Source organism: Petaurus breviceps, unplaced genomic scaffold (assembly GCF_028583685.1).
Source record: "Petaurus breviceps papuanus isolate PSGF00001 unplaced genomic scaffold, PetGlider_PUasm1.0 90650, whole genome shotgun sequence".
NCBI classification, from domain to species: Eukaryota; Metazoa; Chordata; class Mammalia; order Diprotodontia; family Petauridae; genus Petaurus; species Petaurus breviceps.
This window is the reverse complement of record NW_027187299.1, coordinates 6,772,198-6,797,084: the sequence shown is the minus strand read 5'-3', so window position 1 is coordinate 6,797,084 and position 24,887 is coordinate 6,772,198. Positions and strand designations below refer to the sequence as shown.

The window sequence follows — 24,887 nt, the reverse complement described above, 5'->3', positions numbered from 1 at the left end:
TTATCTTTTCCCCCTTTCTAATGAGGCCTCCCTATTCATTTTAAAACCTAATTAATTTCTCCAAATTGTCTTCTAATTTGTTTGGCAAATTACAACTTCTATAAAGAAAAAAAAACCCCCCCAAAAATACGTTTACCCTGCTTTTAGAAAACTCAGCTTCCATATTTAATGTTTGCCCTCTTTACTCCTAAAAGGGGTGAATCATAGTAGTAGTTTACATTTGTATGGTACTTTAGACTTGATGTATGTTATCTAATTTGAACTTCATGAATTTTATACTTAGAGCATCTTTGGTTAATTGCTTAGAAGTCCAATCTAAGTGTCCAATCCTTTCATTTTATATAGAGGAGGAAAGTGAGACCCAGAGAAGCTCAGGGACATGCCCAAGGTCATTCAGTAATATACAAGGCCAGGATTTGAATGTAGGTCTTCTGACTCCATATGATCTTTCCACTGTAAGTTGTCTTTCTCTTGCACCAGGCAGCTGGTGGCACAGGTGACAGAGCAAAGGGTCTAGAGTCAGGAAGACCTGAGTTCAAATTCAACCTCAGACTAGCTGTATGACCCTGGACAAGTCATTTAACCTCTGTCTGCTTCAGTTTTCCTTGTCTGTATAATGAGGATAATAACAGCACTTGCCTGTAAAGTGCTTAGAAGAGTGCTTGACACTTAATGTAGGCTCTGAATAAATAATGCAAATTCCTATTCCCTTTCCCCTTTTCTTTTCAAAGATAATAATAATTGACCCTAAGAACAAATTGCTTTTTATTGTGCTTTTTGATTCACAAAATGCTTTCCTGTCAGTGATATGATTAAGCTCTGTAATAAAGGTATCATCCCCTTTTACAGGAAAGGAAGTCGAGGCTGAGAAAGATTAAATATCTTGCCCATTGACACAGGGCCAGGAGGTCAGGTCAGCTGTGGTGACACTTTTCTTTCTAGAGCTCTGCTGGGTTTCTGTGGCTCTGACAGGTTGGGCAGTTCTGTAGCAAGTTGCATTACTGTGAATAATCATTTTGTTAACAGTATCTTGAAATTATTAAATAAGTTAAAGGGGTCATTTCATTGTAATGGAACCATAGCTGAAATTTGCTGAGGTTTTGAGGATATTTCGTCCTCTAAGCTTGGACATTTCAGAGAGAGGGTACCTTTTTTGGTTTTCTTTTTATTTTTAAATTCCTATAGAAAACAGAAGAATCAGTTCTCCATGAGATGCAGCAAAAAAAAAAAAAGGGGAACGCTGCCTATCTTTTTCTCCCCTAAAAGTTTAGAAAAAAAACCTTGAGAGTACAGTTATCCTAAAGCACTCGATCAGTCATTTATTAAGAACCTATTGCAAGGCACTGTGATAGCCTCTCAGTTTGTAAAGACAAAACAAAGGGGTGGCTAGGTGGTACAGTGAATAGAGCACCAGCCCTCGAGTCAGGAGGACCTGAGTTCAAATCCAGCCTCAGACACTTAACTTACTAAGCATCTGACCTTGGGCATGTCACTTAACCCCAATTGCCCTGCCTTCCCCCCTCCAAAAAAGGGGGGAAAAAGACAAAACAAAAAGTAGTCCTTGTCTTCAAGGCAGTTTTTTTTTTGGAGGGGAGGGGTGTAATAATAACAATAATAATAATAATAGCTAGCGTTTCTATAGTGCTTTATTTAGGATTTGCAAAGTGCTTTACAGATTGTCTTGTTTGTCTTCACATTAACTTAGGAGGTATGTGTCATTATTATCCCAGTTTTACAGGTGAGGAAATTGAGGCATGCAGTGTTTAAGTGACTTGCACAGGGTCACACAGCTAGTGTCTGAGGCAGGATTTGAATTCAGGTCTTCCAACTTCAAATCCTACTCTCTAGCCACCTACCTGCTTAGAAATGAAGATAGAGGCACGTACATTAATATCTATATATCTCTCTATATATATATGTAGATATATATAGATATGTATATAGATACACTATGTGTAATATATGTATATATGTGTATATATACACATTCATATATGTATAATATATTTATATGTATGTGTATATACTTGTGTGTGTGTGTGTGTGTGTGTGTGTGTGATGGGGGAAAGAGCATTAACAACTAGAGGAATTAGAGAAAAGATTCCTGGAGGAAGTAGTAGGGGAGTTGAATGTTGACATGTCATCTTCCTCTGGTGAAATGTAAGCTCTTTGAAGAAAGAGGCTGTTTTCTCTTTTGTCTTATCTTGCTCTATAGAAGGTATTTAACAAATACTTGTTAGGTTGGATTGAATTGGATCAGATCAGTGTGTTCTGAGGCAGAGGTGAGGTGAGGCGCATTCAAGGAACGAGGGGACAAAGGCACAAGGGGAAGGAGGAAGTGGTGAATGTAGAAGAGGTAGGACACTTTGACTGGGACTGTGATGAGGATTTATTCAGCCTAAGCCTGGGAAAGTATTTTGAGATGGTTTTCTAAAGGAATTTCTTGCCCAGATGGCAAAAACTTGGTGTGAACTCCCACTCCAACCAATTCCAATACCAGTAAAAAAATGACTAGAGAAATTTTAGAGCTACAGAACCCACAAAGTGACAGAGAAAAACAAATCTTCCGCTGAAGGCAGCCTCGCAGGCTAAAGGGTCTATTGCACCAGACTGAGAGCCAAGCGCATTCCCCTGTGAGCTGCCAGTTCTGACCCCAGGGTGGCCCCAACCAGCAACACAAGCTAGCCTGAGCAGACTTCAGGAGAGTGAATCACCAGCAGCTTTGGCAGTTTTCAGACTTCTGAACCCATAAATGCCAAAGAGAAAGTAAAAGGTCCTTGGGAAACTCTGTTGGAAGAGTGACAGACGAGTGAGGTCATGGCAGAGCCATGGTGTTTGCAGTTGCTGCCCAGTGTCTGCCTCCAGAGCTCCTGGCCTGCAGATTGTAAGGGGACCAAGCAGCCATTCAGAGGGTAATCACTCTTGCTTTAACATGCTTGGATCTGGATCATGGTCTTGGGTGGTGGTCCTGGGGTATGTGGCCAGTGTGCCAGGGCTTTTGGGGGCTGTAGAGAGGAATCCCTCCTAATAGCTCTGGCAGCTGTGAAAACCCCAGTTATTTGAGACAAAGCTCTCTCCACTCTGGAAGCAGAGTTCTACCATGGCAAAGAGCTCAAAAGTCAAGTAATTGGCTGGCAAGATAATCAAGTAGGGGAAGTAAAATCAGACCATAGAATCCTTTTTTGGGGACAAAAAGGATTAAAGCATGGAATGGGAGAAAGATAAAGTCAGAACTCCTGCATCAAAAGCTTTCAAGAAAAATATAAATTGGTTACAGGCCATGGAGGAGCTCAGGAAGGATTTTGAAAATCAAGTAAGAGAAGTGGAGGAAAAATTGGGAAGAGATGAGAATGATGCAAAAAAATCATGAAAAGCAAGTCAATAGCCTGCTAAAGGAGACCCCAAAAAATACTAAAGGAAATAACACCTTAAAAATAGACTAACTCAAAAGGCAAAAGAGGCCCAAAAAGTCAATGAGGAGAGAAGACTGCCTTAAAAAGCCAAATTTGCCAGATGGAAAAAGAATTTCAAAAACTCACTGAAGAGAATAATTCCTTCAAAATTAGATTGGAGCAATTAGAAGCTAATGACTTTATGAGAAATCAAGATACTATAAAACAGATCTAAACAAATGAAAAAATAGAAGGCAATGTGAAATATCTCATTGGAAAAAAAACCACTGACCTGGAAAATAGATCCAAGAGAGATCATTTAAAAATTATTGGACTACCTGAAAGCCATGATCAAAAAAAGAGCCTAGACACCATCTTTCGAGAAATTATTAAGCAAAATTGCCCCTGATATCCTAGAACTAGAGGGCAAAATAGAATGGAAAGAATTCACTGATCACCTCTTGAAAAAGATCCCCAGAAGAAAACTCCTAGGAATATCAGCCAAATTCCAGAGTTCCCAGGTCAAGGAGAAAATACTTCAAGCAGTCAGAAAGAAACAGTTTGAGTATTGTGGAAACATAATCAGGATAACACAAGACCTAGCAGCTTCTACATTAAGGGATTGAAAGGCTTGAAAAAATTCCAGAGGTCAAAGGAGCTAGCATTAAAACCAAGAATCACCTACCCAGCAAAACTGAGTATAATGCTTCAGGGGAAAATATGGCCATTCAATGAAATAGAGGATTTTCAAGCATTCTTTTTTTTTTTCCAAAGCAATTGGGGTTAAGTAACTTGCTCAAGGTTACACGGCCAATTATTTTTGTGTGGGTGTTAAGTATCTGAGCCCTGAACCGATCCCAGGTCTCCAGACTCTGGGGCTGGTGCTCTTACTCACTGCGCCACCTGGCCGCCCCTCCAAGCATTCTTGATGAAAAAAACAGAATTGAACAGAAAATTTGACTTTCAAATACAAGAACCAAGAGAAGCATGAGAAGGTAAACAGGAAAAAGAAATCCTAAGGAACTTACTTAAAGTTGAACTATTTACATTCCTACATGGAAAAATGATTATTATAACTCGAGACTTTTCTCAATATGAGGATAGTTGAAGGGAATATATATGTATGTATAGGAGGGTGTATGTGTGTATAAATATATATGTGAGTGTGTTCATATGTATGTACACGTATATATGTAGAGGGCACAGGATGATTTGAATATGAAGGGATGATATCTAAAAAACAAGAGGTGAGAGGAATATATTAGGAGAAGGAGAAAGGGAGAGATAGATTAGGGTAAATTATCTCATATAAAAGAGGCAAGAGAAAACTGTTCCAGTGGAGGGGAAGAGCAGTAAGGTGAAAGGAAAAATGGGTCAACCTTATTCTCATTGAATTTGGCTTAAGGAGGGAATAATATACACACTCAATTGGGTATCTTACCCTACAGGAAAGTAGAGGGGAAGGGGATGAGAGGAGAGATTATAGAAAGGAGGGCAGATTGGAGGGGGGGGGGTAGGGTAGTTAGAAACACACACTTTTGAAAAGGGACAGGGTCAAAGGAGAAAATAGAATAAATGGGGGGCAGGATAGGATAGAGGGAAATATAGTTAGTCTTTCACAATATAACTACTATGCAAATGTTTTGTGTAACTACACATATACAACCTATGTTGAATTCCTTATCTTCCCAGTGGGGGTGGGTAAGAAGGGAAAGAATTTGGAACTCAAAGTTTTAAAAACAAATGTTATAAAAAAAATTGTTTTTTACTGGGAAATATGATACACAGGCACTGGGGTATAGAAAACCATCTTGCCCTACTAGAAAGTTAGCAGGGTGATGGGGAAGGATATAGGAGAGAGCAGATTGGGACAAGGAGTATTCAGTAGGCTCGCTATTTCGGGGTGGGGGTAGGGGAAAGACTGGGAGAAAAATTTGTAACTCAAAATCTTGTGGAAATGAATGTTGAAAACTAAAAAGATAAATAAATTGGAAAAAATAAAGGGATTTCTTTAAATGCTAAACAGTTGTATTTATATTCATTTATTCTGGAGGCAATAGGGAGTAGCTAAAGGTTGTTGAGCAAGGTGGTGACATGATTTGGCTTATGTTGTAAGAAGGTTATTTTGGGGGCTATGATGGATGGATTAGAGAAGAAGGAGAGACTTGGAAGTCAGGAGGTTGTAATAGTAAAGCTGTCAAGCGGTAATCAGGGTTTGACCTCCGGTGATGCCTGTGTTAGAAAAGGGGACAGATGCAAGGTAATTTGTGGTAGAATTGGCAAAAATTGACAACTTCTTGAATGTGGAGGGAGAACAATTGGAGGATGATCCCATGGTTGCAAAATTGAGTGACTGGAAGGATGGTGATACCCTTATCAAAAATGTTGCTTTTAGGGGAAGGAGATCATGAGTTTTGTTTTGAATAGATTGAGTGAAGCTCCCAAATAATTGAAGCAGCAGATAGCCTTTTAAGTATACGGATGGGCAAACGAGGCCGTCATCTGCTCCACGAGGGAGGCAGCATGGGACAGTGGGAAGAGCACCACGCTGCAGTCCCAGGACCCGGGTTCTTCGGAGAACCTGCTCCTTGTGTGACCTTGGCAAGTCACTCACCCTCCCTGGGCCTCAGTTTCCTTTTCTGTAAAACATGGGGGGGGGGTAATCCTAACTAGCTTCTGATGCACAGTTCCAATTCTAGATCTGTGATCTTGATGCATACCTACATAGATAGACATACAGCAATAGAGATAAGATTTCACTGGTCTCAGGAACCCTCTGGTGAGGAAATTCCCTTTACCAGGATACCTTTTACAGTGGTCTTAGTGGCTAAATGATTTCACAGCTTGGGGTGACAAAGAAGTGGGACTTGAGCCCCATTCTTACTGGCTCTGGGCCTGACTTTCTCTCCATCACACCATGACCTCTCCTCCCCACACAAGTGTGTGTATGAAACATGACAATTTTGCTTCTTAAAAACACATTTCCTTAACATAGGATGGACACACTTTCAAAGGTGCAACGACTTCTTTCATTGATTAGACACAATAATCTGCAGTTTCTAAGAAACTTTAACCTTTGTATTTGTTTTCTCAGTGGTCATTGTTTGATTAAGCATTTTTGGTTAGTAGGATATATGGAAGAGAGAACTGCTTGAAGAGTCAGAAGATCCAGGCCCTAGCTTTGGCATCACTGTCAGCTTTGTGGCCTTAGGCAAGTTCCTTAGCCTCTCAGGGCCTTATTTTCTCCCCTATCAAATGAGGACATTAGCTTGGATCACTGCAAAAGTAACTTCCAGCTCTCTCATTGTGTAACTTATAGATCAAACAGATTTTTAGAACATTTTTGTTCTGGGGACCAAATAAACCTTGTGAATAAATGGCATTTTATTCTTACATATCTTTTATTCAAAATGTACTTAGTATATGTTAATGTGTTCTTGGCTTTATTTCTAATAGAATTTTTCAGATTTCCTCTTCCGTTGGTATTTGGAGAAGGGAAAGCGTGGCAAGCTATTATCACAGCCCATTTCTCAGCATGGACAGCTGACAAATTTTTTGCAGGCCCACGAGCACCTCAGCTGGTTACATGAAATCAACAGCCAGGACTTTGAGAAGGTAAACAGTGTTTTTTACAGGACAGATAGATGTAGTTTTGATTTTTGCTTGTCAAAATATCAACATAAATAATTCATAATTTACCTCTTTTCACAAAGAAGCTCTAGGTGTCTCATCTGTCTTATTTATTGATGTTGGTTACCAGATATTCTGTGTTGAGGTTCAAGAGAACTGACTTCCAGCCTTTCCCAGGCAACTAACAACTACTCTGTGATAGCAAAGAGAAGAAATAGTTGTCACATAAAACCCCAGAAAAATTGGAACCTATTTATTTGGGTTTATAGTGAATATTATTAGACTCCTAGCCCAGTTTATATTTGGACAAATTTGGTAAAATGCTATACTAAAGTATAGGTCAGTGATGGGGGATCCTATAACCTCAAGGCCCCATGTGGCCCTCTAGGCACTCAGGTATGTCCCTTTGACTGAATCCAAACTTCATAGACGTTTAAGAGGATTTGTTCTATAAAACTTGGATTCAGTAGAAAGGCCACACCCAAGGACCTAGAAGGCCGAATGTGACCTCAAGGCTGCAGCTGCGTTCCCCACTTCTTGTCTAGGTCCTAGTCCTGGCTCTTCAGCATAGTGGAGTATGGATCCTTGAAGGGTCCTCACTTTCCAGATTAGTAAAAAAGGCATGCTTATGTTGATGAGTCTTGATAGAAATGAGACAGGAATAATGAAATAAATAAGTCACCGAAGTTTTAGTCAAGAAGACCTGAGTTCACATCTTTCCTCATAAACTTATTCTTTTTGTCCTTGACAGGTAGTTGAATCTCATGTTATATAGGTTTTTGCATCTGTAAATTGAAGAAGTTGGACTTTCTGACGTCTAAGGTTCCTTCCAGATCTTAATCTATGATTCTGTATAAAGTAAAAAGAAGTTGTATATTTGAATTTTCTTCATTCTTTATGTTAGCTTCCTCAAAGTAATAATTTATTACCTATTTTCTTAACCTATTCTTGTGTTTTGGTTTGTTCTAGGCTCATACAACACTTCTGGGCTTGGCAAATATGGAGAGTCGTTACTTTGCAAAAAAGAAAACACTTCTTGGCCTGAGTAAATTAGCTGCATTAGCTTCAGATTTTTCAGAGGATTTAATTCAAGAAAAAATTGAAGGTAAAAAACGGACTGAATGTTTTGGAGGGCAGAAGAAACAATTTAATAAATTCCATTCAGCCAGCATTTATTAGCAAAGGCCTCATGGCATAGTGGAGAGCAAGCTGGCCTCAGAGCCAGAAGACCTGGATTCAAGTCCTGCCTCTGACACATAATGACTGGGGGACCTTTGCCAAAACTCTACAGAGTTTTGACCTGCATTGGTACAGGTAACTTCCATTGCTGATGAAATCATAGGCCTAGTTCTTGTCTCTGTTCCCATCATCTATGAGGCCCTCTGCTGGTCTCAGGATATAGATTTTAAATCAATATCAGAATAGTTGTACTGTGATCATGGATTCCTGTGAAAGTGCATCGTGGGTGTGATATTTCCCTTGCCCCAGAGGAGCTCACATTTCTTCTTGCAGGGATATGACTTGTACACAGATAAATATGACACAAAACAGTGACGTGTACAAAGGAGAGACACAGACAAGGTGTCTAGGAAAATGTGAGGAGGGAACTAGCCTTTTGAGGTTGGGAAATCCGGGAAGGCTGTTTGTGGAGAGAAAAGCACCCGAGTTGAACCCTGAGGGAAGAGGAAGATACTGAAAAGTAAAGATGAGTAAGGCTGCCGTTCCTAGCCTTGCAAAGGCTTCTGTGAATTTGTGGAGTAGCTGATGGTGCAGCTTGTCTGAAGTGAGAGCATATGGATGTGAGTAATGGGGAGTAAGGATCCAAGTGGTAGAGAGTCTGGAGTGCCAGGCTAGGAGCTTATATTTTAACCTGTGGGCCACTGAAGATTTCTGAACAAGGAAATGACATGGTCATACTTGTGCCCCAGGCCGACTGCTGTGGAAATGGTGCGATGGATGACTAGAAAGGAGAAGGAGACTAGAGGGAGACCAGCGAACCTATTACTGTAGTCTAAGTGAAAGGTAAAGGCCTGAAGGAGGGAGTAATATGAGTAGAAAGGAGGTGATGGTCAGAAAAGATGTGCAGATAGAATCTGCAGAACATGTTAACTGGTTAAATGTGAGGGTGAGGAATGAAAAGAGCCAAATCAAGGCTTGTTAATTATTTTAGTGTCAAAGGACTGTTTTCCATTGTCATTGAATTGTATACCTTCCATTCAGCACTAATCAGTTTTTCTTTTAAGGGAAATGTTTGTCCTTAGACTCAGTGTATATATTCCTATATATCTTAAATATCAGTCCTTAATTTTAAGATCTATAGCTTATTGCTCATTGAAAAATAAATTCACAAGTACATTTTAAATTCATATGGATTAAACACATTTATAAATTAGGTGTGCTAATAATTACCTTCAATGTAGAATGAATAATTTGCAGGTATTCATAAATATTTCACTATAATAAAGTTATTAACTTCTTTATGTAATAGATACTGACTAAACTTAGTCTAAATACGGTGAATATTTCTTTATATCAAGTAGAACAGGAATAGGCTTAAACATGAATTTCCATTATTTTTACCTTGCTTTTCCTTTTAAATATATAAGTTCTGCATGTAATTTTCAGAGCTGTCCTGCTTAACTGTATTTCCTTCTGTTCAGTGCATTTAGCAAAGGCTTCAGTACCAATCTTGCTTTTTTTTTGAAACTGTATCCACCCCCAATCCCCAACTGAGAAAAAGAAAAACTCTTTGGAGCAAGTGTTCATAGTCAAGCAAAACAAATTCCTATATTGAGCATATTCAAATATGTATGTCTTATTGTCTTATTCTTTCCCATGAGTCCCATGAGTCTCTGCCAGGTTCTTCTTTGCTTCTTTATCAAGAGTCTATTGGTCATTGTATTTAGTTCTCAAAGATTTTTTTTTTACATTGTTCCTGTTATTATGTGTTGTTTTGGTTCTGTTCGCTTCACTCCGTCAGTTCATACAATCTTCCCAGGTTTCTCTGAAACCATGGTGTAATAATAGTATTCCATTGTACTCATGCACCATAATTTGTTTAACCTTCCCCAGTTATTGGGTGTCCCCTTACTTGATCTCTTTCCTCTTCTTTGATCTCTTTGGGATACAATTTTCTGTATTCCAAGAATAAAACATTTTACTTTGACTCGATCAGTTTGGCACAAGCCGTTGCATATTCCTCACCTTAGGCTTTCAGAACCTTTATGTTTCTTCAAAACTTGGCTCAGGTGACATTTCTTCGATGTTGCCTTTTCTGCTTCCATCCTCAGACATTTCCTAGAGCTCTTTGTATCTGTCTCTTCTTTGTCCTCATCGCTTCTTGAGGGCAGATGCTTTTTTGTGTTGTTTTTTTTTTTAATCCTCTGTGCCAACCATAGTGTTTTGTTTGTGGTAGTCACTTAATGAATGCTTGCTGAATTGAATTTTCTTGAAATATTTCCATCTTTTTTAGAAAAAATATGTATCATTTTGTTCTACCATGTCATAATTACATTTAATAGACTCTTAAGACAACTTTTCTACACTTTCCTGCAAAGTACACAGTTAAGCAAACTCATGTATAGTCTTTGCTGTTAGTTCATCATGATAGGATTAAATTTTATGATTTGAAATCATAACCACAGTTGTGAATATGATTTTGAAATAATAAGAAATTCCTGTACAGCTTATAACTTGGTGGTGTTTTCCATATTATTTTTTTGTATCCTTCATAAAAATTCTAAAAATTTTGTACTTTATAATTGTCAAGAAATGGCCATCTTAGTTTTAAAGTATATACAGTTTGTAGACATAGTTAATACTATGAAAGAGGAAGCAAGTGTTTCAGATTCTGCCATGATTTAATGTGTTCAAAACCTAAAGAATTTAAATGAATATTTATTTCAATTTCTTTCCTTTGTTCTCCTTAGACATCTTCGTGAATCCCCTTAAATTTAACACTGTCCTTTACTATGTCATGTAATGAGAATGCTTTCAGGACTAGTAGCCTATAAATCAATATTCTGATTCCCCAAACCTCTTAATGGTGATAGTTTGATATTTAGTATTTGTGCTCCAATTATTTTATTTCTTATAACCTTTTTGTATTCTTATCCTAGGTAACATGGACAAGTCTCTCTTGTTTCCTCATTTTAATGAAATTATGCAGTAATAACCTTATTGGGGGAAAGCATTTTTGCAGGAAAAAAAAAAAGCAAAACTATGTAAATGAAACTACCATTTGTGAATATGGGATAATTGTTAGCCTGGTTGTCACTTACCTTCAACAGTCTGACTTTGGCGTTGCCCAGGGGATAATGAAGAAAAGGGAAGAGAATTAAGTATTTTATAGTTCCTACTATGTGCCAGGCACTGTAATAAGAGCCTTTTACAGATATATCATTTGCCCGTGTTCCTGTCCACTTTGTATATTAATTAAACCATACATACAAGAACAGATCTAAGAGTCTTTGAACTTACTTTTTAAAAAAAACTTCAAATTTTTGCTACAACAAAACAGACCTGGAAGTTATGTTGATATTTCTTCTTTTTTCCTTTGTATTCCAGAAATGTCTGAGCAAGAACACTTTCTGCTACATCAGGAGACCCTGCCTGAGCAGCTACTAACTGAGAAACAGTTTAATCTCAGTACAATGCCAGTATTGACTGCACCACAGCTGATCAATGTATGTATTTTACACAGTCTTACAGCCATTTCTTTGTATCTAATTGTTCCAGAAGCCTCCATGGAGTGATGTTGTGATATAGTTGGGAACAATGCTGAATTTGGAGTCAGAGACCTTACTTTTAGATCCCAGCTTTTTTATATGTCACCTGGATCACATTGAGCAAATCATTTAACCTCTCTGGGTTCCTCATCTGTAAAATGAGGGTGTTGGACTTGATGACCTTCTGTGGATCTTTCTTTATTTCAGTAAACATTGATTAAGCACCTACTGTGTGCCAGGCACTATGTTAAGCTCTGGGGATAAGGATAAGCTGTCATCTATCCTATTATCTTACTAAAAATAATCCTCTACCTCATTTTTTTTTCCATAGCTGTACATATGTGAAGAAAACAGAAGAGCCAATGAGTATGACTTCAAGAAAGCTCTAGACTTGCTAGACTACATCGATGAGGTAAATCAAGGAAAATCAGTTGAAACGATCACACACAATAAAAGAATATCCCTTTGAAATCCCTTACCAAATGTCAGATTATGTATATTTTTTTTCTTTTTAGAGGGGGGAAGGTAGGGCAATTGGGGTTAAGTGACTTGCCCAAGGTCACACAGCTAGTTTTGTATTAAGTGTCTGAGGCCAGATTTGAACTCAGGTACTCCTGACTCCAGGGCTGGTGCTCTATTTACTGCGCCACCTAGCCTCCCCCAGATTACATATCTCTTAACTTTATGAAGAAGAAAACAGATATAAAGAGAACCTAATATTTCACCATTTAGATGATGATTCTTCAGGAAGCTTTATCATAGATTAAAAAAAAAAAAAGAAAGAATATTTGGTACTAACCCTTCAGGAAAACTGTCCATTTGGAACCAGTTCCCTTCCTTATTATATCCTACATAGATGTCATTTTCTTTCTGTGTTCTCAAAAAAATCCCTCCATTTGAAACATCTACTTGACATACTTCATGTGTACTAGTTCTAGAACTTCAGCTTTGGGACATGCCGCAATCTTTAAAACACCCTCTTGATTAGACCCTAAGGATTAAATCATTAAGTATTCACTGTAGTCTATATACATTTCCTCAAATGTCCCTGTTATTCAATCCAAAATTTCTCTATATCTTCAAGATTTGTTTTGTGCTGTTTTAAAGGAAGAAATGTCCAAACTTCTTTTTAAGTGTAACCCTTTCTCTCATTTTCTTAATCCATTTGCATTTATTATATATTTATTGTATACTAGGCTTTGGGGATACAGAGACAAAAGTGTAAAACAGTTCCTTTTCCCTCCAAGAACTTGCATTCTGTTAGAAGAGATAACACTCATTATATAGGTATATATAAAGCCATAGAAAACATATTGAGATGGAAGGCATTAGTAGCTGGAGGGAACCAGAGAATTTCTCATTCAAAAGGTGATATCAGAGCTGAGATTTGAAGCAAATCAGGAATTCCAAAAAGTAGAAGTGAGGAGGGAGTGCATTCTAAGCATGGTGTATGGCCAGTGCTAATGCTTAGAGGTCAGAAATGGAGTTAGGTGTGAGGAGCAGCAACAGGGCCAGTTTGCCTGGATAGTAGAATGTGTAGAAGGGAATAATATGTTAAAAAGGATGGAAAACAAAGAAGGGGCCAGATTGTGGTGCGCTTAAAGTGCCATGTAGTTTATATTTGATCCTAGAGTTTATAGAGAGCTCTTAGGTCTAGTAGACTGGAGTTTTTTGAGCAGAGGTATTACATTGTCACACCTGTGTTTAGGAAAATCACTTTGGCAGCTAGGTAGAAGGTGAATTAGAAAGGGGGAAAGCTTGAAGCAGAGACATTAGTTACTAAGCCATTTTAACAATTCAGGAAAGAGGAAATGAGAGCCTAGAAGGGAAATTGTGTGCGTATAGAGAAAGGGATGTAACTGAGAGATGTAATGAACAGGATCTGGCAAGTGTTTGGCTATGTGGATTGAATGTGAGGCAGGTGTCTAGGTTGATTCCAAGGGTGCAAACCTAAGTGACTGAAAGGAAGAAGACAATGTCCTTAACAAAATCAGGAAAGTTTGGAGAAAGGATAGGGTTGGGGTGGGGATAGATTGGCATGGGGAAAACATGATAAGTTCTGTTTTCAGTATGTAGAGTTTAAGATACCTATGGAAAATCTAGTTTGAACTGTCTAACAGATAATTACTGATGTGGAACTGTAGTTGAGGAGAATGAATAGGGCTGAATATATATAGATCTAGGAATAGTTTTTTATGGCTGTTAATTAAACCCATCGGAGCTCACAAGACCACCAAGTAATAAAGAGAAAAGTGAAGAGAGCCCAAGAGAGAGCCTTGGTGTAAAGTAAGAATTAGAGGGCAGAGGACATTGATGATGATTCAGCAGAGGACATTGAAATTGAGCAGTGAGACAGGAAAGAAGAAACCAGAAGAGAGCAGTTATGAAAACCCAGAGAGGGGACAGTGTCCAGGAGGGGAGGGTGATCAAAAGTGTCAACATTCCATAGAGGTCACAAAAGATGAGTATCATCTCCCTCCCTCCCCCCCCAAATGGCCCTTAGAGTTGGCAGTTAAGAGATACTTGGTAATATTGGAGAATTTTAGTTGAATGATGAGACTGAGACCCAAATTACAGAAGGTTTAGAAAAGAGTGAGAACCCTCATCTCACTCCTTTGTAAAGCTAGGAAGTCCACAGGTATAGTATATTATATATTTTTTCAGACTTTTTTAGTGTTTTGATTGGTTTTTCTGGTGGGGGGGGTTCCATTTTGTTCTCTTTTTTTTTTAATATTGTGATATGGGATGACTGATGGGGGAAGAGAAAAAGGATACTAGGAGAAATTTTGGTAATGGAAAAAAGATCAATAAAATTTTATTTAAAAAAAAGAGGAGTGAAAGTGAAAGCACCAATTATAAATGACTTTTTTAATGAGTTTAGCTGAAAAGGAGAAGATAAGTAGGCTGCTAGTGGGAGTAGTAGGTTCTAGTGAGGGTTTTTAAGAAGAGGAAAGCTTGGACATCTTGTACATCACGGGGAAAGCCAGTAGATAGGGAGAAATTGAAGATTAGAGAGTGGACATGAATACGGGGGCAAATCTACCCAAGAAAATGAGAGAAGACCCTTAGTGAGTACATGTGGAGGGTTAGCCTTGGTAAGTAGAAGGGTCACTTCATCACCAGAGACTGGAGAATAGGAGATAGGAGGGACCTGTGTCAGAGGGATGTGAGATGAGATGGATGGGGAGAGGAGGGAACTCAGTGACATTGTCAGTGTTCTCAGTAAAGTAGGAGACAAGGTCCTCAGCTGAGAGGATGGGGGAAGGAGGTAGTTTGAGAGAAGAAAAGGTTTGGAATAGCCATTGTGTTAAATGGAATAGATAGTAGAGGTAGCAGAAAGTAGTACATCAGGCTTCTCCCCCAAACTCCTGAACACAGATCTGAAAAGTGCACTAGACCAAATCCTGATGGAAAAATCCAAGGAAAAAGTCACAGTGAGTAATTTTTGCAGTCCAGATTCACATAGGGAGATGGTCTGTGGACACTGGGGAAACGGGTCTGGCCAGGAGTTCCCTTTACACGGAACATTCCAATACAGGGGAGAGGCTGTATACCAGGACAAGAGAAGGTCCCAGATGCATACCAAGGTACTGCAGTGGAAACTGATGCTTTCTGATGAATGTTGCAGATTGAGGAGGGGACTGTCACCTGGGGTGGCGTTTTGGGGGAAGGCAAGGTCACAGGTCCTAGCAGTATACTGAAAGAGGAAGCTCAAAAGCAAGCAGCAGTGGTGTGGCTCAGACCTCAGTTCTAGCCCAGTCTGAACCCTGAAGTAGAATAACCAACCTTCAGTTCTGTCAGTGAACCAGCAGAGCTTCCCAGATCACTGATAAGAGTTGAGTCCCAGTAACACATGGTTTAGCAGGCCCCACCATAAAGGAGTGGAGAGCTTAGAGGACAGTATTCCAGAAGGCAAAAGATGGAGGCTTTTAACCAAGACCAACTTGGCCAGCAAAAATCATTATAATACTACGCAGGAAAAATGGATCTTTAATGAAATAGAGGACTTAAAAGTATTGTTGATGAAAAGACCAGAGCTTTGTAGAAACTTTGAATTTCAAGCATAGAAATCAAGAGAAACAGAAAGGTAACCACAGATGAAAAATCATACAAGGATAAACTGCTTACATTCAAGTATAGAGAGATGATACATCTGTTCCCTCTGAACCTTGTTGTTATCAGGGATCATAGATGGAATCTGTTTGAACAGAAGACCTGCTTGGGAGTTGTTCTGTTATGGCTTGATATCTTAAGAGAAGAATGGAAAGAGAAGGGAGGAGAAATGCACTGGGGAAGGGAAAAGGAAAGGAAAGGAAGGATAGTGAAAATTATGTCACATAATCAGGAGGCACAGGTAGACATCTGCAGACTTGGAAAGGGTATGGGGAAGTAGCAGATACATGAACCTCATTCTCATCTGAACTAGGAGGGAAACACACACACACACACACACACAGGTATAGAAATACATTTCACTCAACTGAAAGCAGGAAGGAAAAGGGGGAATTAGAGGGAGGATACATTAAGTAAGGGATTAATTGTAAGCAAAACCATCTAAGAATATGCAAAAATATTTATAGCTCTTTTTAAGATAGCTAAGAATGGGAATTTAAGGGGATATACATTAATGGAGAAAGCTAAGTAAATTATGATATACAAATGTGATTGAATACTATTGTGCTCTAAGAAATAAAGAGGGTGGTTTCAGAGAAGCCTAGGGAGACTTAATATTAACTGATACAGAGCAAAGTGAACAGAACCAGGAGAACAGTTTGTACAATATCAACAATATGGACAAGACAACTTTGAAAGACATATGAACTGATGAGTGTAATGACTAATCACAGTTCTATAGGACTGATGATGAAGCATGCTGTCCACCTCCTGGTAGAGATATGAAGGGCTCAGAGTGTAGAATGAGACATAGATCTTTTGGACATAGCCAGTGCGGAAATTTGCTATGCTTAACTATTCATGTATGTAATAGAGGTTTTATTTTTCTTTCATTCTCAGTTGGGAGAATGGAAGGGAGAAAAGGTATATTTTTGCTGGTTGGCAAAAAAAAAATGTGGCTATGATTTTTTTTAAAAGAATCAATTTGGGCAATGTAAAAAGATTGCTTTACTTCATTGAGGGCCCAGTGGAAATCAGATTTAAACTTTATAGTGAACCCAGTAAGCAGTTTCATGATTTCCTCCAACTTGAGTGAGAGTAGAAAAGGTATTTGGTGGTGAGAATAATCCAAGTTTGGGGTTTGACAAGATGTGATTGGTGATAGGATAAAGGAGTTGGGGTTGGAGGTCAGAGGATAGTGAAGAAACAGCAGTAAAAAAGATAAAGGCAATTCTATTGATGCTTGACTTCCAAAATAGAGTAAATTTTTCAATTCTTTTATGATTTGAAGCAGTTGCTAATATGTAACAGGACATGCTCTTTAATATTTAACACCTTTTACAAACAGTACTTGTCCCTTGAATCCTTTTTTTTATTTTAATGTATCTATAGCACTGAAGATTACAGTTTTGCCACTTTTATTCTTAGACATAGTTAGATAGAAGAATACAAAAGGAATTAGATATGCTTGTTTTGTTCTGAAATATGCTATGGGGTTGCTGTGAGCTTCTGTGTTTGTTGGTTAACAAGGCATATCCATACAATATTGAAAGATAAACATAATCTTAACAGCAATGGGAAATAGCACATTTCTGTCAGTAAACAAAAGGGCTAGACAGGGAATACCCTGCTCCCTTTTAAGGCACAGAGACTCATTTACTATTCTGTCTCTGTCACTGAAGTGCATTCAGGGTAACTTGGCACTTCTATGTCTTCTATCAACATATTTCTGGAGTATTTTGCATGCTATAAGGTGTTCTGGAAACACATTGTCATTTGAATGCCCTGATATATATATTCTATGCTTGATGGCTTTCTTGATGTTTTTTTTTTTAAAGCAATTGGGGTTAAGTAACTTGCTCAAGGTTACACGGCCAGTTATATTGTGTGGGTGCTAATAAGTATCTGAGGCTGGAACCAATCCTGGGCCTCCCGACTCTGGGGCTGGCACTCTTACTCACTGTGCCACCTGGCCGCCCCGATGTTTTTAATCCTAAAACTTTGGAGAACCAATTTGTCCTTTTTTAAATTTCAAAATGTACTCTGATCTGATATTTTAAATAATGTTTCAGAAAATCATATATAAATGAACATTCAAAGGTATAGATCATAGAACCATGGACTCTCTAAGCTGAAAAGACGACCTAATTTAATCCTTCATCTTAAATTGAGTGGCAGAGAGACTCAGTGACTCACTCAGACTTGAATGTATTGGTGACAAGTTAGTTTGTCTTTTTCAACATAATTTGTAAATGTTACCCAAAAGGTTCATGTTTTCAGCCAGAAGGATTAAATAATAGCTGTTATTCAAAGATGACAGTACTAGCAAGCATTTGAGATCTTGTATGGATGTGGTTGTAAGGGTAAATGTGTGACTAAAAATGATGTTTTTCTTAGTATAAGCCATTTGGTAAGTTGTTTTGGTTTGCAACTACAGCCATTGTTAGACATGTAAGAAACAGGCAATAAATAAGCATTTATTAAGTAGTTACTGTGTGCCAATCACTTTGCTAAGTAATTGGTATACAAAGATAATCGTTAAGTAGTCCATGCCCTTACGGAGTTTACATTCTGATGGGAGAGACCATGTGTATATGTATGTTACATACAGAAGATATACAAAATAGTTTTGAGAAGGAGAAATATATAAGCAGCTAGAAGGTGGGGGGAGGAAAGAGGGACCATGAAAGGCTTTCTGTAGAAGGTAGCTCTTGAACTATGTCTTTTTTCCTCTTTAATTTGTTTTATTTTAGTTTTCAACATTCACTTCCATAAGCTTTTGAGTTTAAAATTTTTTCTACCTCCTTCCCCAAGACAGCTCTACAAATGCATTCTTATTAAGCAAATTTTCCCATTAGTCATGTTGTAAAGAAGAATTAGATTCTGAATGGGAGAAACCAGGAGAAAGAAAAAACAAAACCAAAAAAGAGAGCAAATAGTGTGCTTTGATCTGCATTCAGACTCCATAGTTCTTTCTCTGGGTGTGGATAGCATTTTCTGTCATGAGTCTTTTGGAGTTGTATTAGATCCTTGCATTACTAAGAGCTAAGTCTATCAAAGTTAGTCATTGCACAATGTGGCTGTTACTGTGTATAATGTTATCTTTCTGCTCATTTCGTGCAGCATCAGTTCATGTCTTCCAGATTTTTCGAAAGTCCACCTGCTCATCATTTCTTAATAGCACAATAGTATTCCATTACATTCATTTACCACAACTTATTCAGCCATTCCCCAATCAATGAACATCCTCTCAATTTCCAGTTCTTTGCCACCACAAAAAGAGCTGCTGTAAATATTTTTGTACATGTGGATCCTTTTCCTGTTTTTATGATCTCTTTGGGATATAGCCCTAGAAGTGGTATTACTGGGTCAAAGGGTATGTGCACAGTTTTATAGCCCTTTGGGCATAGTTCCAAATTGCTCTCCAGAATGGCTGGATCATTGAACTATGTCTTATATGAAACTAGGGATTCCCAGAAGTACAGGTAGGAGGGAGCATATTCTAGGCACAGGGGACAGCCATCACAAAGTCATAGAGATGGGAGATAAAGGGTAATGTGTCCGGAACAGTAAGTAAGCCAGTATAGTGGGGTTGCAAAGTGTGAGGATGAGAATAAAATCTAAGATTGGAAAGGTAGGGATGGGGCAGATGATGAAAAAATGTTAATGTCCAGTAGAAGAGTATTTAATCTTGGGGCAGTAGGGAACCACTGGTGGTGTGTTTGAGCAGCAAGAGGGTGGCATGATCCAGACTTATGTATTAGAACAGTCACCTCGGTGGCTTTATGGTAGATGAATTGGAGTAGAGAAGGGCTTAAAGCAGAGAGAACAAATTGGAAGCTATTGCAGTAGCCTAGTTGAAAAGTGATGAGAGCCTAAGCTAAGGCAGTGCTATGTGAGATGAACAGAGAAGAGAAATGACAAGATTTGGTGACTTACCTGGATTTAAAGGTGAGTGAAAGTGAAGAGTCAAGGATAATACTGAGGTTGCAAACTTGGGTGATTCAAAGTCTGATGGTGTCTTTTGGTAGTAGTAGGGAAGTTTGAGAGAGGAATAGGTTTGAGAAGCAAAAGATAAGAGTTCTGTTTTGGACATACTAAGTTTGAGATATGTGTGAAATTTTTGTTTAAATACTGTTAGTAATGGTGAACCATCATTCAGCTCCCCTTGAAGAAAAATGCAGTGACTTTTTTCAGTTATGTCATGTCATGAACAAATAAATAAATAAATCCAGAAATTCCTGAATGATTGTTCCAAGATGTATTTTTTGGATGATAGAATAATAATATATATTTGGTTTTCATTACCTCTCTATAAGTTATATATAGACATGACATTCAGTACCTGGTTCCACTACTTGAAAGCAGTAGAGACTCAAAGACTGTTAGCTATTGGTTTTTAATTTATCTTAAATTCACCTGGATTATTTCTTACATACCTGATTAGACAGATATGAACTTTATGTTCATCGGTTTTAGCAATTTGTTATTTCCAATTGTTCCCCGCAGAAACTGGACCTTAGTATTTCTTGTAAAATTTTTGTTGATAATTCTTGATTATATTTATTTTTTCTGAAACTTGGCCCTGAGTATATGAAGTAAATTGAACAAATTTTAATCACTAGTTATATATGACTTTTCAGGATCTAATTTTTTAGGTTAAACTTCTTGTTTCCTACTGTTCTCATATTATCATAGCATATACTGGTAAAGAAATTCACATAAGGTTCTCTTAGTGACCTAATATGGTATGGTTATCCTAGGATTGATTATATTTTAAGGAGAAAAGAGAAAAATATTTAACATAAAGCATTAACTTCCAGTGTGTAAATATGTACTTTTTTTTTTTTAATAAGCAATCGGGGTTAAGTAACTTGCTCAAGGTTACACGGCCAGTTATTTCTGGGTGTGGTGCTGAGTATCTGAGCCCAGATTTGATCCAGGTCATCCCGACACTGGAGCTGGTGCTCTTACTCGCTGAGCCACCTGGCCGCCCCGATATGTACTTTTTTAAGGTACAAAACTAAAGAAATGATTCATAATAATTTAACAAGGCAAAGAAAAATAAGAAGCTGTCTTTGGATTTATGGTAATGATTTTTCTTTGTTCAAAAAATGACTTTATATTAGGGCGTATACAATCTTTCTACCCTTAACTACATGTGGCCTTGGAATTTTTTTTCTTCTTGGTATGCAGTTAACATAAACCTCTACCTGGGCATAGCAGGGGGATTATAATTATATTCCACTGTTGAACAAGAAGTATAATTATCTCTTATCGTGAAGTAACCAAAATAGAGTAAGAGTACATAATTGGGAGCTGACATGCCTTGAATCTGAATGTGGTGTGAAGTTTTAGAGAGAAACAAGTAATCTGTATAATTCTTTTGAAATAAGGATTTAATAATTTTTTTTTCCTTTATGAAGGAGGAAGATGTAAATATAAATGACCTCAAACTTGAAATCCTTTGCAAAGCTCTTCAAAGAGACAAGTAAGACCTAACACATAATGTATTTACTCCATTTGGGTCACTCATTAGAATTTGTTGATGTACTTTTCCTCATGTCATTTGTAGTTGAATATCCCTTGCACATTTAAAAAACAAAACAAAACAAAAAGCAAACCTGTAAGGACTTTAAGACCTGGTTTTGGAAAGGAGCAGTGTGATCCTTGATTTTTTTTTTTAAGGCAAAATGGGACATTTAAAGGATGTAAATCTATTGGCATTTAGAATTGATAGAAATCCAGAATGCAAAGCAATTTTTCTACATTAACTGGTGGGGAGGAAATGTAGAAATTTATGTTTTTCCATTTCACAAAGCTAAGGTCAGAGATACCAGTTTCATTTTAAATAAAAGTTCTTAGACTTCAGGGTGTAGTATCCAAATATTCAAGCCTTTCCTTTGTATATCTGCCTCCTTTCTAGGTATTCTTCATTTCCATCTATGGGAATGATTCTTTTAAAACTTGCCATGTGAGAAGGATTAAAGACAGTCAGTTGTGGGCATGGGTCTCTTTCTCAGAGAAGAATTTTAAAGATGTCCTGGCCTGATGGCTAAAAACTTTCCCCCTGCTCACCATTTTCCTTATTGGAGGGAATAGAGCTATTTTTATTTAGTTACCTCCTCCCTCCTCTGAGCACTCCCAGATAGTTAAAATTGTTGTTAACTTGGTCTCAGAAGCCATCCTCAAAGGCATCCAGTAAGTCTTCTCAGTTGATTCTGTGCCCCACCCCACTTATGCAAAGTTATTCATCTTGGCTGCTTTTTAAAAAATCATTGTTTTAATTGAAGGTGTGGTATACTGACCATGTAGATTTACTTGCCTGTGGTTTATATTTAGGTGCTTTCAAACTGCAAAAATTTTCTCAGCTTCATATGTGTAATACTATTTAGGTTCAAGGAATAGTGCTCATTTTACTTGAATTTTTTTTTGAAGGAAGAAAGACAAGGCAGTTGGGGTTAAGTGACTTGCCCAGGGTCACACAGCTAGTAAGTGTGTCAAGTGTCTGAGGCCAGATTAGAATCCAGGTCCTCCTGACTCCACGACCAGCACTCTACTGCATCACCTAGCTGCCCCTTTACTTGAGTTTTTAAAAAATGCATGTGTTAATGCATTCTGGCTGTTGCCTATTCTTTGGAAAATCATGCTTTAGGTTGCCAAACTAATTTTGCTATTGGCTTCTGCATTTTCTTGGGAACATTACTTAAGTGGTATTTTTAAAGTATGTTTTCTGGTTAAATATTTATATAGGCTCTGGTCAAATGTCTAGGTAAGTTCAGGATACATTATGGAAAATTTAGGTGTATGCATCACTTACATTCCAAAATCTTTATTTAGTTATAGATACATAATCTTCTGTGACATGGGAGACACACTGGCACAAGACCATCCAGCATGGTGTGCCCTCATCAGAGAAGGTGCCAAGCAGAATTGAAGTAGCTCAAAAGAAATATGAGATGTGCACATTTAGAAAATCCACCCCAAGTCTTCACATGGATTGTTTGTGCTTGACCTGTAGTAGAACATTGGTCTGATCAGCCACTGACACACTGTAACTTGACTCTAGTCTCGTGAGATCATTTTGACAAAGAACAACTACTGATACATAATCTTCTGTATCTTTGTCCCACCCTGTCCCATTCATAAGACACTATGTTTTTAGTCATCTGTAAGGTTTTTGGTTTTTTTTCTTTTGTTTTGGTTTGTTTTGCTTTTTGGAGGAGGGAGGACAGGGCAATTGGGGTAAAGTGACTTGCCCAAGGTCACACGGCTAGTGTCTGAGACTGGGTTTGAACTCAGGTTCTCCTGACTTCAAGGCTGTTGCTTTACTCACTGCGCCACCTAGCTGCCCCTGTCTGTAAGGTTTTAATTTGTAAGTGTCAGACCTCATGCTGATTTTCTTGTTCTGTAGTTGGTCCAGCTCAGATGGTAAAGATGATCCAATTGAAGTATCTAAAGATAGTATATTTGTGAAAATCTTAGAGAAACTTTTAAAAGATGGTAAGTGATTAGTTTTGTTCTAATTTTTCTTCATATTTTCCTCAGTTCTATGCACATTTTCATTGCTTAATAAATATTTGTTGACTGAGATGTTGAATTAGGAATTATAATTTCACCATCACTTCTTAACAGTTCTTTTAGCAGCTATATAGAAAAATAAGTTTAATTCCTTATTAAGTAGTTAAAGTATAGTTTAAACAATTTAAAACCTATATCATCAGTTTCAAAGTAGAGAATTAATTAAACAGAGGGAAGATAGTTTTCAGGGCACCTAAAAATTATCAAGATATAGGGGTATGGGACATTTGTCAGGGACAAGATAAATGAGAGGCTTTCTCTACAAGTAGTGGTAGAGAGGCTAGAATTGAATAGGTTCTTTAATAGTCTGTTTCAGAAATTAATTATCCACATTTGTCTCTTTATTAGAGCAGTCAGGAAATATTTGAACTAAAACTCCTTAACACCTACCAGTCCCTGAAAAAGTTTTGATGCCTCACCTCATATTCATTTAAGTTGCAAAGTTAGCTTAACTCCAGTTTTCTGGAGCCCCAAGTGTACTACTGTCCATGGATGGAAGACTAAAATGGACCTACTTTATGAAACATAGATTTCAAGACTTGGCAATAAGGGAAGATAACATTAGAAATCTATGTACTTTTGTTGTATCAATAAGCGAAGATTATAGAATTGTCCATTTAGAGGTGAATGGGGCCTTAGAAGTCATCAGGTTGAAATCAATCTCTCTCTCTCTCATAGAAGCCCAAGGTCTAGGGAGTACAAGTCACTTGGCCAAGTTATAGCAGGCAGGCAGTAAGAGACAGAATCAGAATTCAGCCTGAAACACCAAACCTTTTCTTCTTTCTGCTCCACATTGCCATCCTCATGGCTACAGCCTAGATAACTTGTGTTTGACATTTGGTATCTTTAGGTATAAGTGTATCATGAATTTATTTGTCACCTTTCTACTTAGGTATTTAAGGACCTTGTCTAAATTGCTTATACTGTTTTCCCTTTGCAAAACATGCTTTTAATTTTGTAGGAAAAAACCAAGCAACATTAAATCAATGAGGGGCTTGGACTGGTGACCTCTGAGATCCCTTCCAGCTCTAAATACAGTGATCCTACGTTAAGGTTAAAATATATATTTTAATAAGAAAGTTCACCATTATGATACATATTTTCTCACAAAACTACCCCTTTATAAATTAATATGATAACTTCACAAATATGATTAGCATTATTTTATTCGTGGGAAATTAAGGATACCAGGTCTTTACTAGAAGTGTTAATGATTTATTAAATTATTAGAAAGTTGTTCTCTTAATATGAGTAAACCCAAAACATTTACTGCATATAAAAGAGCCTTCAGCATAATATACAGTCCCTGATTTTGAGAGCATCATAGTCTGTTATCTTAAGTAGCTTGTTTTTATAAACCTGAAATTTGGAGATCTTATTAAAAGAAGAAAATGCATGTACTTATTTTTAAAATTATTTATGAAAATGGACTTGTCCCCAAATA

The 24,887-nt window shown here is 37.7% G+C and overlaps 1 protein-coding gene across 1 annotated transcript in view; it reads left to right on the top strand.

The window, feature by feature from the left end:
• NUP133 (nucleoporin 133) overlaps positions 1-24,887 on the top strand; it is an 80,463-nt gene that overhangs the window by 46,844 nt on the left and 8,732 nt on the right. Inside the window, exons 20-25 of the mRNA XM_069064885.1 lie at positions 6,849-7,007; positions 7,992-8,127; positions 11,589-11,707; positions 12,081-12,161; positions 21,289-21,353; positions 23,277-23,365. Coding sequence (XP_068920986.1) covers positions 6,849-7,007; positions 7,992-8,127; positions 11,589-11,707; positions 12,081-12,161; positions 21,289-21,353; positions 23,277-23,365 — 649 coding nt within the window. The remainder of the gene's footprint in view (positions 1-6,848; positions 7,008-7,991; positions 8,128-11,588; positions 11,708-12,080; positions 12,162-21,288; positions 21,354-23,276; positions 23,366-24,887) is intronic.